Source organism: Hypomesus nipponensis, chromosome 25 (genome assembly GCF_054491055.1).
Source record: "Hypomesus nipponensis isolate SF chromosome 25, ASM5449105v1, whole genome shotgun sequence".
NCBI lineage: Eukaryota > Metazoa > Chordata > Actinopteri > Osmeriformes > Osmeridae > Hypomesus > Hypomesus nipponensis.
In genome coordinates this window covers 13265451-13282787 of record NC_140385.1, presented here as the reverse complement: position 1 = coordinate 13282787, position 17337 = coordinate 13265451, and the positions used below count along the sequence as shown (strand labels likewise).

At 40.2% G+C, this 17337-nt stretch overlaps 1 protein-coding gene across 6 annotated transcripts in view; it reads left to right on the top strand.

Moving 5' to 3' along the window:
* focad (focadhesin) overlaps positions 1-17337 on the top strand; it is a 181879-nt gene that overhangs the window by 58289 nt on the left and 106253 nt on the right. For all 6 annotated transcript variants that reach the window (XM_084692195.1, XM_084692196.1, XM_084692194.1 and 3 more), the window contains 11 exons: positions 3481-3690; positions 10705-10792; positions 10904-11097; positions 12249-12509; positions 14088-14192; positions 14969-15070; positions 15279-15409; positions 15746-15872; positions 16365-16499; positions 16694-16744; positions 17145-17228. In XM_084692195.1, the coding sequence (XP_084548321.1) occupies positions 3481-3690; positions 10705-10792; positions 10904-11097; positions 12249-12509; positions 14088-14192; positions 14969-15070; positions 15279-15409; positions 15746-15872; positions 16365-16499; positions 16694-16744; positions 17145-17228 (1488 nt within the window). The remainder of the gene's footprint in view (positions 1-3480; positions 3691-10704; positions 10793-10903; positions 11098-12248; positions 12510-14087; positions 14193-14968; positions 15071-15278; positions 15410-15745; positions 15873-16364; positions 16500-16693; positions 16745-17144; positions 17229-17337) is intronic.

Here is a 17337-nt window from a genome sequence, read left to right as displayed (position 1 = left end):
CTGCAGCTTTCTTATTGACTTTTTATAGAGACCTGTGAACAGTAGTCGAGTCTACTGAAGATAAATGCATAGGAAAGTTTCTCAAAATCATTTTCTAGTCTTCTAACCCTTGATACAGTCTTCAGGTGATAGTAGGCTGATTTAGTAACTGTCTTGATATGGCTGCTCAGGTTGAGGTCCGAGTCCATAACTACACCTAGAATTCTGGCTTGGTTTGTTGTTATTAACATCAGCGATTGAAGCTGAGCGCTTACTTTCAATTCAGGCATTGATTTCTTCAATGCATTTACCTAGACCTTGTATGGGGTTATAGTCCCCAGGTGATAAAGTTATTTAGATTTGTGTGTCATCTGCATAATTATGATAAAACACTTTTCAATAATCTGAGCCAGTGGAAGCATGTAGATGTTGAACAGAAGAGGCCCCTCAGTATTGAACCTTGGGGAACACCACATGTCATCCTCATCAGCTCTGATCTGTAAATAGCTACAGACACAAGGTATTGACGGTCTTTTAAACACTGACTGCTTGTCTAATTTTCTGAATTTTGTCAGTAAAAAAGGAGGCAAATAGATTGCATGCCCAGGTGGATTGGAGCATAGCAGTTGACCATGGAGGGTTTATTAGTCGACGGTAGCAAATAAGGCGTGTGTATTTTTATTGTTTTTGGTTATGATGTCAGAGATAAAGGAATGCCTTGCATTTCTAAGTTCCAAATTTCAATTGCGTAGTCTCTATTTATAGATACCACAGTGAACCTGGAGATTAATTTTTCGCCATCTGTGCTCAGCTTTCCGACACTCTTTTCTCTATTCTGACCAGCGTGGCATTTATTCAAGGGGAGAAAGAAGAAAACCAGAAGAAAACCTTGCAGCAGGCTACTTGACTAGCCATTTGTACAATAACAAATGTAGCAGTCATTTAGCAGGCGCTGGATAAAAGCGTCTGCTAAATGACTGAAAAATAACAATAAATATGTTGTTAATAAACTGTATTACTAGACATTTCTATCTTTCTGTTTCATTCCAATAGTAATGTGTTGTAAGGGATTTTTCACGTGGTAAATAACTTACCCATTCCAGTGTTCCCTTATATTCACCTCTCCTACAAATCTTGTAGAAAGCCTTCTCAGAAGTGTAAGCTGCAGTGGTGTATAAAGTAACCAGAAGCCATACTTAAGGTAAAGATACCTTACTGGAAAATTACTCCAGTAAAAGTGAAAGTCACCTATTAGAATACTACTTGAGTAAAAGTCTTAAAGTATCTGATATTTACTGTACTTAAGTATCAAAAGTAATTTTCTGATAATAAACGTACTTAAGTATTAAAAGTACAAGTAAATGCTGTTAATAAAAAAGTAAAAGGTCAGAATTTTGAGAATTATGAAGTTTAGTGTTTTAAGTGTTGTGGCCACCATGACCAAGGACAAGGAGTTGTGTTGAAAATATGTATGTTTATGCTAATTATGATAAATAAACATTAACATTGCGGCTCATGGAATTAATCTTAATTTACCTCAATATGTTTCCTGAGATTGGATGGGGAGTTTTTGAATGCCAATATTTCAGTAGCTTTGGGTTAGGGTTATGGATGAATCTTTCATCCAACAGAAGAAAAAAATTCTCGCAAATATGGCCACAGGTATTGGTCTTCGTCACCACCGTTGTTTGTTGCGGGAGTAGCAGGTGCTTCTATTTCTGCTTCCATAAAAAAAACAGTCATCGTAGAGTGGAATGCTACTCATGTAGTCGTTCGCTAGCATAGCATCCTGGGCATCACTGGGAATCAACAAACCGCGGCTTTGAGAGCACTTGTTTGCAATTGCGCATTAACGTGATTAACCAATAATTAAACTTGCAAGCTAGGACCAATGATTTGCCAAACCTGCTTGCTTGCAGTCTGTGTTCCACCACAGTCCCCGACGTTGGTCTCATGATTCTTTTTTTTTCTTCTAAAGATAGATTTGATTTTATAGCGATTAACGAAGGTTTCAGGGAAAATGTATCGGAGTCAAAGTATCAATTTTCTTTGCAGAATGTAGTGAAGTAAAAGTGAAAGTCAACAGAAATATAAATGGTAAAGTACAGATATCTAAAAAAAACGACTTAAGCTGTAATAGCTGTAATAAGCTGTAAGTGGGGACCAACTCCATATTAATACCTATGAATTTAGAATGGGATGTCTCCTGTATGTGTAATGTGTAGGTGTCCCAATACTTTTGTCTGTTTAGTATATTTAAAATATACAGAACTATCTGGTGTCAAAATTTAGTACACCAATTAAAACTTTTCTTTCCAAATATCTGTATGTTTAATATTAGTTAAAAACAATAGGTTTGGAGGTGATGTAGTTAAACAAACTACCCCATCTGGGGGAGCCGCAAGCACACTTCACAATTTCCCCAGAAATTGTACCCTTCTAGTTCTTGAATGCAATTTGAAATTGACTATATACTCTAATTTTGGGATGGGCGATATGGCCTAAAATCCATATTGCGATATATATTGCAGCCTCTTACGATAATGATATTATGATATATAAATCATAATAGAACCATTTCAGAACGAGTTACATAGACCCCGTGTTTCCCACACATCAACACAGGCCGCCACATTGCGTTTCGTCATAATTTTAACAAGCAGCGTATTCGTTCAGCAGCATTTCCTTTCCCTGCTCTCCCTCCGTCTCTCTGTCACTCACGCGTCTCTCACATACACACGCACACGCAGTCATAACGTCAGCACACGCTAGCAACAACGGTATGTAATGTCAGCGAGCCTTCAGCATTAGTAGGCTACCGTGGCTACAAGTCTAGGAAAGTTGGTGACTTTTCGCTAGGTACCTAGTACGAACATGTATTTATCTGCTAAACAATCGGGTTCCCCATCGTTCTTTTGGTGAGCAGTCTCAGAAATTGTTTACAATATTTTGAGGTTTCAACCAGTGCCGCTCAAGCAGAAAAACAGGGTCAGGGAGAGAAAGAGATAGATAGCCTTTTAAGAAAGAGTAGGAGAGGATGTAATACATATATATTTAATTTAAAAAAGAGGATCCCCCCCCCCCCAGTAGTTTGCTGCTGCTCGTCGGACGGCTTAAATCCGAATCAAGTCCAAATAAAGGATGTTGCACCCGTCTTTTTCACCAGCTTTCGCTTTCAGCCGTAGCTACTCAAGATGATTAATACGGTTATGCATTGCAGCTCATGGCGCTAAATTTCAAGGGTAGATTGCGTCCTAAATGCATTATCATGATAGTGCAATAGAATTTAAATCTCTATCATAGGCCAATTTTTTATCGTTTATATTGCATATCGTTTATATCGCCCATTCCTACTCTAATTGTGTGCAAGTGTAGTAAATTTCTGAAACTATTAAGTGGTCCACCCTCTTGAGCTATCCTTTCTAAATTACAGTGAACGTTTTATTAAACTCACTTGGTTTTGCTTGTGATATGGAGAATGACATATGTTTGTTTTAACAGGTGGATACTGTCGAGGCAGTCTTGGAGATACAGTGTTTTGTGGAGGCTTTGCTCCCGACCTTGGGTAGAGCCTCCAGGGACTGTTGGAGATCCATGAGGGCTTGTTTGATTCTGCAGCTGCTCTCTGCCTGCAGGCTAAGCCTGAAGTTCATAGGGGAATGTCATCCCTTGCTCCAATTATTACAGCGGCTCCTACCAACTTACTCAGTGGTAAGAACATCAACAGTGGTTTTATCTAAATATGGCTTAAATGATCTACAAAACATAAGAAACATTAAAGTTGCAAGCAGCATTGAGCGGGGTAAAAATTAGTTTGACGCCAGGATATAGATATGAGATTTCGATTCAGATTACCAACTATGTTAGTAATCGATGTATCTGTCATTCTTCAATTAATCGATGAATGAGATAAAAACCCAAATATTATTTCCATAAAAACATCAAAAATGTAATCCCAAATTGACAATACTAGTGCACAGTGCCTGTGATGCAGTCAGTGATTAAGATGTCAGTGAAACACACAAATACAGATTGCATAAACTAGGTCTGCAACAACAAATCGATAAATTCGATTATTAAAAGCGTTGGCAACAAATGTAATTATCGATTCGTTGTGTCGCGCAATTATTACGCCACTCAATATGTTGCGGAGATGTTTGAGTATTAAAAAAAAGTTACGTTGAGCGCGGAGCGGAGGTAGAGGAAAGACCATCAAGTTTTGAAATTTGGCACACTGATTTGGAACGGTCTCCTGATTATCGTCACCAAGTTTCATGTCGATACCTGAAGCACCAAGGTGTCAAAGTTGGAGGTGTGTTTACGGCCATAACATTTGAACCATGAGACCGTTTTTCTTAAGTGAGGTATCATTGGATTCCTTGGTTGCAGATGATTCGAACCCTATGGTGTCATTGTCGTCCCGAAGGTTGCTCCATCATTTGTATTTTAAGAAATGGCAACTTTTTCGAACTCCTCCTTTTGAACTCCTCCTAGGCCTTTGCTCCGATTTTCATGAAAATGGTAACAGATCATCTTCAGACCATGCTGACAATTTTTTTTATCGATCAGTCAAATTGTTCACGAGTAACGCGCAAACAATTTTGACAAAGAGCACACCAACGCTGACGTGAGGCCTTGTCTCCGCGACGGTTTACCGTATGGAGACGAAACTTTGATAATGTCATCACGAGCATGTCATGTAATCATCTACCTACCACAATCACAGCTGATTATACTTGGGTCAAATCTGACAAAGCTTGCCACGGGAGAAATGGCTTCATTTTTTTGATAAATTAACCAAACACAGCATTTTCCAGCAGCCAGAATAGCTCACTGGGATAAGAGGTGCTCCTTAGAAACGCAAAGCCAGGTATCCCACAATAGTTGTCTAACAGTATAATCATAATAGTAACATTTCATTGTCAGGGGATTTATATTTATACTAGAACAGATTGGTTCGAAATTTTGAAATTTGGCACACTGATTTGGAACGGTCTCTTGATTATTGTTACCAAGTTTCATGTCGATCCCTGAAGCACTACTGCGCCACCAAGGGGTCAAAGTTGGAAGTGTGTTTACTTGCATAACTTTTGAACCTTTAGACCGTTTTTCTTAATTGAGGTATGATTGGATTCCTGAGATGCAGACGATTAGACTGAACCATATGGCGTCATTGTCGTCCCGAAGGTTTTTCCGTCATTTGTATTTTAAGAAATGCCAACTTACGCGTTAATAACGCGTTAACGCAATCTCACTTTAACGCAACAAAATAAATTAGTGCCGTTAACGCAGGTTTCTTTTTGACCCTGGAAATCACCTGTCGTCACATGACTTAGACTGCCGACGGAAGCTGAATGATGGAGAGAGGGCTTTTAGATGGGAAGTTCCATTTCAAAAAGTCAGTACTGATTAGCAATAAGCCAGACTGCTGTTCGTTTTCTGGCAATTTTTTCTGAAGCTTCCCTTCTAATGCCGACTACAGCTAGTCTAGCTAGAGTCATTTGATGTGTGTAGAAACGTATTTAGCATTCTACCTATGCTATATACAGGACACGTTAGCATTGCTAATAACTGTTAACACAACATCATACTGTCCTTACAGCTTGCGGTTGCAATGAGCATACGGTCGGAACAGCACCTCTTTCCAGGTTCAGCTTCCTTGCAAATCCTGCTTGAAATTGTCCAAGGTTGTCAAAACTGTCTTGGGGGAAATGTTCAGAGCAAATGAATGAGCCGGCAACTTCTCATTGACAACAGCAGCCATGCCTGTCATGTTTGGCTCCTTGGGAAGACTGAGTGTTAGCCTTCCCTGTACAGCCTGGAACACAGCATTTACGACCGTGGTCCATTTTCAAAATCCTTGTTATAATTCAAAACTTTCTTCTTTGTAATTCCTTATAAGTTGCCTACACAGAGCAGCGCGCAGCTAAACTAGTATCGGAAATAGACGCTACCTCGGGCTGGTCTGGATGTAAATTTTGGGGCGTGACAAAGATACAGACTAGAGCCAAAAAGGGCGGTCCCCCGTCCTACGTCACACCGGTGGCTTTGTTGAAAACCTAGCGTTTTACAGCCAAATATTTTCTTTTTGAGATTTGCATAGGAAAGAGGTGTCAATGGACTTTGATATTCACTGTATGTTCATTTTACCCGCTGAACTGTCGTTATTCAACCATGACAAGGTAAAATTGGTTTTGCAATCAATCGCCGCTTTAAGTCAATCGGAGCTACGGTTCAATTTGAGAATAATTTTGTCATTTTGGACAAATCTTTATTGTACAGAAAAATCCAATATGGCGGCCGAGGCTTTTTTGAGAAATAAGGCATATACACTATTTATCAGAATTTTGGGACCTTCGGCATACCTGTCAACATTTACCAGAATCGAGTACCAAAATCCGGGAGATTATTTTTTTTGGGGGGGGACTTAATATAATGGGACTTATTCATGTTTTCTTTTTATTTCTTTTTATTGTAACATTGTGCCATTTTCAGTTCACTCTGTAACACGGTGTCTGCCTCCGTCCGTCCCATAGTTACAAAGCTCAAAATTGCCTGTGTGCCCTTGTGGGCCTCCGCAGCGCGACTGTGCTGATGTGATTCCATGTGCTGCCGAACATCATTTTTCCCACCGTGTGCGATACTAAAATCGGATTGACACACTTTGCAGAAGGCATGAGAATTGTCGATGCGGCTTGCTGATTAGACCGTCCATGTAGCCTACTGTCAGGGACGGACTGGGAGTAAAAATAGGCCCTGGACTTTGATCCAGAGCAGCCCACCAGAACCGGTCCCATATACGCCACTACAACGAGCGCCCTGCTAATGCATGCAACTTCTGTGCCTGACTTCCACGCTTAATGCGAGCGCGCATTTTTTGGGGATGATTTGAGCTAAAAAGTTTTTGAGGCTTTATGTAAAACAAACAAACATAGCCGCCTTTTCAATTGGTAAAACATTGTCCAGTGAAGGTAATTACGTTTACGTTTTTTGGCCTGGTTTTCAATCTTTATATTGTCTCTACTAGCAAGCTTTCGATTTGTCAGTGTCACTGTTGTGTGCATAGGTGTTCATTTGGAATAGACCAACCGTCCTGGGAGAAAGGGGGGCCGGCCAACCGTGTTGCTGGCCAACCGTGTCGCTCAATCTTCTGCAGAAATTTTTATTAGTAGTAAAAAAAATTATAAGGCAAGCGGCCCTCGGGCCCAGACGTGCTTCGGCCCATTGGGAATTCTCCAGGTGCTCCCGATGGCCAGTCCGCTACTGTGTAGCCTACTGTTAATTTGCAGCTATATATGTTTTTTTTTTTTTTTTTTGCTGTAGCACCACCTGAGACTTTTGCAATTTCTACAAGTGATTCTGTATCAAAAATCAAATGTGTATTTTCCAAATTCTCTCGATATCTACCTGCAGAGATATCAACAGCGCAACTGGGTTGTTGGTTGCGGCAGAGAATGTCTAATATAGACCGGCTCTGGTTGGGGTCACAAATGAGTTGAGAATTGTATGATAACCTATGTATTATGTGAGTAGGATGCGTTTCATACAAGATCTGGCAACTGGACAACATTGAAATAATATATTGATGTGAATATTTATATAACGAAGTTTGGCCATACAAATTACGGGAGTTTCACGGGACAATTGACAAAACGGGGGGGGGGGGGGGGCGGGAAATGGGTGCGAAATACGGGAGACTCCCGGGGAAAACGGGAGTGTTGACAGGTATGACCTTCGGGCTGACAATGGTATCACTTTGAAAATGGGCAAATTGGGGAGTGTCTTGGTCTCACGTGGCCCATGTTTGGTATGGTAGTTACATTTACATTTATGCATTTAGCAGATGCTTTTATCCAAAGCGGGGATAATTTTACAGAAGTGCATAGGTCACTGATCATAACAACGAGATAGCCCCAAACATTGCGGGTAGCTAAACATGAAGCATACATTGTTAAACCAAAGGGAAGAACAATAAGCACATGTAGTTAATTACTAATGCTTTGCAGTTTCAACATGCCAAATTTCTCAACTTTTTACAGTAGTGGTCTAGGGGCTGTCATTGACTCCCATTGCACAAGAATTATAATACCACCAATAACAATAGGGTTCTCTTACCGGAGGAACCCTAATAATACCTTTAGAGGCGCCTTTCAAGGTCACCTTACAGCATAACAACATATTAATAAAATACAAAACAGTACAAAACACAAACATACAATACAAATTAAACATACAGATCAAGGAATACGATCAGCAAACACTATTCTAAACAGATCACAATTAGTGGTGGGCATAGATTTTTTTATCTCGATTAATCTCAATTAATCTTGGAATTAATCCAGATGAATTCTGCCAAAGGCCTTCAAAATATGTGTGTGTAGGGGGTTAAATATTGTCCAAACAACCTAAACTAATTCCCCTATGGTTTAAAGGAAGATGGGAAACTGAACAGTGTATTCGCACGAACCAAATAATGCCAATACCAATAGAATTCCAGGTATTTGACTCATTGGGTTAAATCAGAGCAAGAATGGTCTAAATACAGTTAAATGAAATACGCATTTAATAACTTTGCAAATTAATGAAATCAATTACAAGGCAAACATGTTACAAAATGAAAGATTCAAATTTTAACTACTCAACCATGATCATTATAAATCAGAGAGAAAGCAAGAGGTGAGCAAGGAGTAGGACAGTAGGACAAGGGAGAACTGAGGAGAAGGTCTCAGGAGATGAAGAATCCACAGAACAATGCATTACAATTCCCTTTATACACAAGAACAACCAATCAGACCTCATCTTCAATGGGGTGTCAGAGCCATCAAGACTGGAAGAACTCGTACAGTAAACTAATTCTGCATCGCACAAGGGGCAAACAACCTTTAGTCTTGTCAAGGTTTCCATTGGGAAGCTTCTTAAAAATATATTTTCCCTGAAGCAAACCCGGCGGCTTCATAGCTGCGTCCATGTTAGCATATCACGTTTGATGTGGTAATTTCACACACAAGGCATACACACAGGTTTGAAGACTCGTTCTCGCCCCCTACAGTGCAATTCGGCAAGGTATACATCCGCGCTAAAATATCAAGGTGAAAGTCATCATACCTTGCGTAGTAAAGACCCAGCTCCCAACCCAACTTTGAGAATAGATTAACGGCGATATTTTTTTTATTGCCCGATAGGAGTCTCACGTTAACGCCGATAACGGCCCACCACCAATCTCCTCTCGATCTGAAGGTATTACTCCAAAAAGCATCACTTACACTGATCGTTACAGGATGCCACTTAACTATTTAAAGGCCTACAGCAGTTTACAGTAGTACCCGCTATACAAAGAAGCAACGCTTGATGGACTAACAATGGTAACTAAGGTGGGAGTGGCTTATGCAAAAGGTCAATTGGTGAAAATTGGTATTTGTGTTGGAGTTGCGAAAAAAAAGGTTTTCCATTATAAAAAATGGCGGCTGCATCAAATTCGCTGGTTTCGCAAGTTAACATTTATCCCATAGTATCTCCAAAGATATCACCAGACAAAAGAATCACTGAATTTAAAGGTCCTATGTTATGCTGTTTTTGGATGTTTTATATATAGGCCTTATTGGTCCAGTAATACTGCCAACTGTCCCGAATTATCTGGGACATCCCGAATTATGGATGATTTTGATTTGGCCCGTCAGAGACAGCTCCAGTCCCCTATTCCAATCACAGCCTCACCAGACAATTATTATTATAGGCTAATAGGCTACCTTAAACACGGAAAAAGTCATGCAAATGTTGCTACGGGACACGGTTGTTGCTTGTTGGTGACAGTGTGTGTGAACTGGCCACTGGTGAGGTGAGCGTTATTGTGTGTCAAAAGGAGAAACTTGTGATAACTGTAATAATTGTCTTGACTATTACTATGAACAATACATCCAAGCGAGTAGCTATTAGTGGTTTGCCAAAATGACACTGAAATTTGTAGGTTTATGGCTAATGAAAGCTTGCGATTTCCGTTATTGTTGGTCAGCTGTTGGTGCACGCACATGTGCATGTGTGCACCTGGAAGAAAGTGTTGTCTGCCTGCATCTGAAAGTGTATCTGCCTTCCCTTGAGGACCCTATCCTGAAGTGACATTTTCATGTCATGGGACTTTTAAGGCAAACAAATCACCAGTTGTTGGCTGAAATGCATTTTTTCTCAGTGCAGCGCCCCCTAGACTTGAAATGAGATTACCTTTTGTGTACCTCTTTAGAACATGGTTCCGAATCCCTGTATTAAGTTTGATGTTACTGTAGCAAAGATTAGCAAAACATATAGGAGTAGCAAAAAAAACGTTTTCCTTAAACTTCAATATGGCAGAACATTTATATAACTGGGTATGACGTCATAGAACACACCTTCAACTTTGGCCTGTTGGTGGCGCTAGAGTGCTTGAATGGAAGACATGAAACTTGGTGAAAATTATGAGGGGACTTTCCCCACTGAGTCTGCCAAATTTCACATATTTTCACCATATGGTTCTAGGGGCTTTCATAGACACCAATTTAGACATAATAATAAGAAAAGGTAGAAACACTTAAGTTGTGTTGTGTTCCCAATAAATAATCTGACCAATTACAGTGGGATTTCATGTTCTACACTGCATAGACCCATAGAAATATCTGATGTTGTGTAGTCAGCTGACAAAATATAGATTCACTATACGTTTGCCATTTACACTTTGTTTCTTTTTCTTCATTTTAGGAGTTACCAGTAGAGGAGGTGATGGTGGGTTTGGCCCTTCTCCTTCTGGAGGCACCAGCATCCCAACAGACAGCACTATTAAGCCTGGGTAATTCCTTCCCCCCCACACATACACAAACAAATGATTTACGTACTCCTCATTCTAATGTCTTTTTGTGTTTCCTTAAGTCATTCTATTCCATCTTTGTGTCTCCTGAAGCCCTCACTCTGGCCCCCCCTGAGTCAGAGCGGACCCCATGGGGCACTCCCGTGCTGGTGCTGCCCCTCCTACAGGTGGTCTCCTGCTCTGCTCTCATGGAGCCCCTGACAGACACCGGCACTTACTCACAAAAGCAAAGCCTGGCTCAAAGCCTCCTGCAGAGCACTCAGCAAGAGACCCTAATGCCTGCTGAGGTATTCCATATAAACGCTGCACCAAAAATGAACATTGTGTAATAAACGCTGCCCTTGATTAAACAACGCACAAAAAAATCAGAATACTGTTATTTAATTGGTTAAATTAAAACGCAGTATTTATTACACATGTAAATCAGAACTGTATAATATAGCGGAGGTAGCTGACTTCGCCCCTCGCAAATTCGCCTTTCATCAACCCCAAGTTTGCGTGCTATAGATCTTTTGCTGCTTGTGAGGGCTTTCTGCAAAGCTTTCTGTTAGAAAGCTAAAGTGAACGTTTTGGCATGCTGCTTCAGATTTCTACACAATGTAGACACACACACGGCTTCAATTTTACACTAGGCTTTGTGTTTGACCTCCTTCTCTATTCCTTGTTTGTCTATGGCCGCACTGCAGCTACAATTCTATCTTACTAATTAAACGCCGCCCTTGAATAAATGCCGCCCTCAAATAAACGCTGCACCAAAAATGAACATTGTGGAATAAACGCTGCAGCGTTTAATCAAAGAAATACGGTATTTGTAGCGGCCCTGTCACTTTTACTGTTTAACATGGAAAAAAAAGTGTAATTCGCTCAGCCCCTTCTTGCCCCACTCGCGTTCTCTCTCACTATAGTGTAGTTGTATACAACGGACCTGGCTGTGAATAGCCCCCTATCTGTGCACACTGAATCAATGCGCCTTTTTCCCTCAGAAAAGCCGTCAAGAGAGTCAATACAGGGTTTAAGAAAGGTTAGAATAATAATTCTCTGCACAAATGTGTTCAAAACGGATACATTCAAGTTTATTATAACAATATTCATAGGTAAATATATTCGGCAAATGTAACAATACGAATCCAACGAAATGTTTATATTACGTAAAGCTCAAAAAACTATTTGGTGCTCAACGTGTGCTCGCATTACTTGTTGAAGTCCCTATCTACACTCACATCTAACTAATTGTAGTTAATAGGTTTGGGCTGACTCCCTAATTTTTACTACGTCTGGCTCCGCCCCTGCTTACCGCCACAAATATAATCACATTCTGTGGGAAACACTGTAGATGTAGCATGCCCCAAATAGGGCCAGACATTTCTAAATTTGCTTCCTTCCACTTTTCCTTCCCCTTTCAACCCCTATGTTTCCCATACCATTCTCCCCTTCTCAGGGTAGTATTGAGCTGACCTTACCCCTCAGCCCATGGCACAATGAGTTACAGGTGGTCACACGCGTGTTACGCAGGGTGACAGGGGATTTGATAGCTGCCAGAGAGTGGCTCCTGTCAGTCATTTCAAATCTGTCCTCCAGCAAGTGTGTCCCCAAGCCACTGACACTCATCGTTGCCCACCTCATTGTCACCGGCCATGGGGATGTCTGTCAATTGGCCCTGCAGGCTGCAGTGGTCATCGCTAACATGGACCCCTCACAGGTAATAAAGTGCAAACTCTCAGCCAAGCAGTCAATACTGATGTTAGGATTCAGTTTTATTTACTACCACCCCACAATTAAGTTGGTTAATTGAACAAATGTTTGACAGCCTTTGTTTTAAGTAAATGTATGCAATAAAAAATGAAAAAGTGTCATTCATGGCTATATGTGCTGAAGAAGTATTGTAGTTATACAAAACTGAACTTTAAGACATATTGTAAATAGTAATGTCATGTGTCTACATGATTATTGTTTTTACTAAAGTTATATATAAAATGTTGTCACACAGGGCTGTGTATTAGTGTAGAGATTAAAACTTGTAGATACAGCACACAACCCTTGAGGACTGAACATTTAGCCACCTGTTGTAGCTAGATACTGAGAAATTATTTTGTATTTCTCCTTTATTACCATTGTTCATTAGAGGCCTTAGTGTTTGGTTTAGTTTTATAATTGCTCCCAGAGTGCCAGTTGCTCTGGTTGTTAGGTGGGGCAGAAGTAGGTTGTTGCTCCATTTGTAATTCTGCATCTTCTTATTGGTTTGTTGCTTTGCATCTGTTGATGATACCCTAGCATTTTATGGGTGCATTAGTTTGACCCTTTGCCATTTATCCCAAGTTGTTCTTTTAAACAGTAACGCTAACAACTCAACCACAGATGCCTTTGTAGCCTGTAGATGAGCATACTGCAGTATCCTTCAATCTTAGTCTTTCCTCTGAATGTGTATTTTATCTTTCATTGCTTCAAAGTGGTTAAGCACAATTTTAGGAAGGGATTTTTGTCATTTTGTGAGGAAATGGCTTAACTGTCTTCCCAAAAATCCCTGCCTTTAACCATCCCCACTCATCTCGATGAGGCATTGAGATTTTGAGGTTGCTTGGTGATGGGCCAAGTGCCACAAAGCAGAGAGCAATAATTGTTATACTAATGAAGTTGCATTATTCTATGTAACCAAAACTGGGTCAAATACATTGATCAACTATTTATGAGGTTGTTCCAATGTTTGCATTGTACAAGATAAACTGAATCTTGCACAGATTTTAATATTTTGGGGGATAATTAGCCATTGTGTCTTTTCAACGCCAGCACTTTTAACAGGGCACTTAGGTTTTCCTTGTCATAGTCCTAATTTCCTATAATACGTTTTTAATTCTGTACACTTAAATTGCGCTGGATTAGGATGATGGTACCCCAACTAGATTATTTATTTATTTGATGGGGGTGATGGTTTGTTTAGCCCTAAAGTGTCTTGGAAACAGTGAAAAGGTACAAACTCACACTGTAGTTAAGTAGTTCATCCACTTCTGAGGGTTATTGTCTGGTGGTCCAAGTCTGTGTAGTTTGTGGCATTGCCAAGATGGATTGGTTTCAACAGTCTGTGCAGTTTCGCTGAGGCAGTAATGATGTGGATGAGAAACTCAGAGCGTGCCTCCTCTTGAGTCTCCTCCCACCAACCACACCTCAAAAAGCACTTGAGAAAGAAATGCTTCAACAAGATCATCCCCCAGCCCCATGTTCTGTCTCACTAATGCTCTGTCTGCCTCTGTCTCTCTCCAACCCTTTGTCCCCTACTCTGCAGGTCACATCCCTTCTTCCTGTTCTGTTGTTTAAGCTTGGGAAGAAGTGTGACCCTGCCTTGACACACACTATTCTCTATTCCTTGCCAAGTCTTGGGACCCACAAGGTAAAGTGCTGCATATGTCAGGTCAGCCTTTATAACTTGGGACCTATTCAGTTGTTACACAGCCATTACAGATCGTAGCTCAAGAGCTTTGGAATAGAGATGTTACAATAGATACTTTGTTTTATTGGTGATGTCGAACCATGTCATAATGCAACAGTGTGAAGATAAGTTTAGATGAATACGAGTATAAGTGTATCCGTTTTTTTAAATATGTAGTCCAATTGCTGACATGTTATCATGCGTAATACCCCCTATTAGAATTGTTTTGACAGAGGGGGGGACTCAACCATGTCAACTACTGCTTTGTAGATCAACAAATGTCTTATTATTTATCAACTCTAGCTTCATGTATACTCAGGTTTCAGTGTTGCTCAAACAGTAAGAAATATGATTTCCAGTTAATATTTTGTGTTTGTGAAGTACTAAAGTAATAAAATGTGGGGTGTTTCAGTTGAAATGTGGGGTGTTTGTCCCCTGTGACTGAGGTTCAGGAACAACATAATTTTTTACGTTTATTTGGGGGACTTAAGAAAAACCCATGGTTTTAGGTTGAGAGGGTAAAATGGTATTGGATTATATTGAGCAATCTTTAAGTAGTAGTAAATTAAGTTAAGCCAATTCTGGGAAAGCAATCATAATATTTGACTGGACCACGTTATCTTCTTAAGTCTTAAGTGTAAACACAACCAAAACTAGATTGAAGGGTAGGGGCTACCCTCTCAAAAAAAAAAAAATCCTTGTGGCTTTCCCCTTGTTGAGGTTTCTGTGGCTGTCAGTTGGTTGTCCCTCAGGTGCTGCACACTCTCAAGATCCTTGCTAGCACATCTAAGCTGCGTGGAGTGGCTTTGCGCCTTATGACTGCTCTTTGGGAGAAGCAGGTCAGTTTAAGCAGTTGCGTCACCAGCTTTTAAGCTTAGTCTTTGAGCTGGTGTAATTTGTATCAATGTTCTTTTCATAAAAAAAAGGTTTTGGTACTGATGGGTGTTCTTGAAAAATCCACATAAATATAAAAAAATGTCTATTAAAGATTAGTTTAGAATCTTACACTTGTTGGAGTGCTATATTTTTCCTCTTTCTTCATTCCAGGACCGTGTGTACCCTGAGCTCCAGAGGTTAATGGGCCAGCTGGACAAAACGTCTGGGGTGGTGGGAAAGGAGGACCAATGGGAGCAGGTCTTGGCCAGAGCCACATGCATAAGAGACATCTGCAAGGAGAGGTGACTTTTTCTCTGTCCTTTTTGCTGCTCCAAACCAACATTTGGAAGACGAAAATGAAGTGACTTAATTTTGCTCTCTGGGAAATAAAAATGTGGTTGATAAAAAAAAAAATAAAAAAAAATCAACCTCGGATGGAAGAAACTCAGTTGTTAGATAAGACTTTTTGTTTATGTCCTTCATTTGTGTGAGTGAAATAGCAGCAGTTACTTGAAGACAATCATTCTGGTGTGTGTGTGTGTGTGTGTGTGTGTGTGTGTGTGTGTGTGTGTGTGTGTGTGTGTGTGTGTGTGTGTGTGTGTGTGTGTGTGTGTGTGTGTGTGTGTGTGTTTTTACAGACCTTACCAACACGGAGGTGATATGCTGGCTGCTATAACACACATTCTAACCCAGTGTACCAGGAGTGACCAGGCCACCCCTGCAGCCCTGGCCCTGCAAGGTCTACACGAGCTCTGTCGAGCTGAGGTGTGTATGTTTCATGCAACATACTCACAGAGACTCATGAGTGCAGGATAAATATTTCCCTCTATACCAGTTAGTAACCCTAGAAGAGCTGAGTTCCAGTCATTTGACTGCAGTTGGGAAGAATGTTTCTTTTTTTTGCAAAATGGACGGTGTTCTTTGTTTTTGCTCTCTAAACACAAAGAACACAATTTTGGGGGGCTGGGGGGTAAAAAACTTTTTAAGCTAATTTTTTTTTTTTTGATTTTGGGGGGTGACAATGTCAAAAGCCTTGCAATAAACAAAAGACACAAATCTACCTCCAAACATTTTACTGCTTTGCTTTTGGCTCTGCAAGAAGCCCCATTCAGCAATCATTGTGTCAGCAACAGCATCTCTGTCTGAAGACTCTGTGGCCTTTTGACCGCCTAGCCGCATTATAAGTAGGGAAAACGTCTAGTGTTAAAACACAGTTTGTAAAAAATGGGATGTGTTTTTTGATCAATTGCCTTGCAGGTAGTAGACATTTGTTCAATGTGGAAGACCCTTGGCCCCAAGTTGAGCTGTGACTCCAGAACCCTGGTGATTAAGACCATAGCTGACCTCCTGGCTTTGGTCCCACAGTTGACTGTAAAGTCTGAAGAGTATGAGGTACCTCTAGAAGTGTTAACATAATACTTTACCGTACTTGTATACTGTACTTACTGTGTTTTAATCTCTAATGCTAACATGTTTGGTTTGACTAAATGGGTTAGTCACTACAACGGCACTATCATTTTATTGCCTCATAATATCCATTGTCTAGTACTCTTTTAACTCAAAGTAAATGTTTTGTACTTTCTCAGAAACTCAAAGAGCAGGTGACCAGTTTGCTCTGGGGCTATGCTCTGAACAAGGTTGGTGTCATGTCTTAGTGTATAACCCTTATTATTCACATATTTCTCTCACTTTCTTATTTTATTCATTATTTAAATATTTTGAATGAGGCAAGTATACTTTGTTTGGCTTCCTGAAATTACGGAACTGGAGTAAACTGTGTGTGTATTTACATATCCCATCAGATATAGATTGTAGTTTTCAGTCTGTGATGTCTAGACCAGACAAATACCGTAGCAATTGGATAATATGTATGGGACCAGTGATCATCAGTCAAATTAGACCCATGTCCTCCAAATTTGTGATTGTGAGCCTATGTATTGATGAGACAGAATAAAAAGATTATATTCGACAAGACAGTAAAGAGTGAGTGAAAAGATGGAGGTTTTTGTTGATTGTTAATCCCTGTATGTGTTACAGGACCATGAGGTGGCCAATTGTGGCTACAGAGCTCTGTCATATTTCTCTGAGACAGCATTCACAACCCTGCACCTACCTGAGCAGGTGAATCCCTCTAAATGTAGCTCTACTCCTGCAATTGATTTATAGATAGATCATTTTTATATTTAATTGAAAGCTGTGTTACGATAAAATATTCTCATTCCATGCCCCT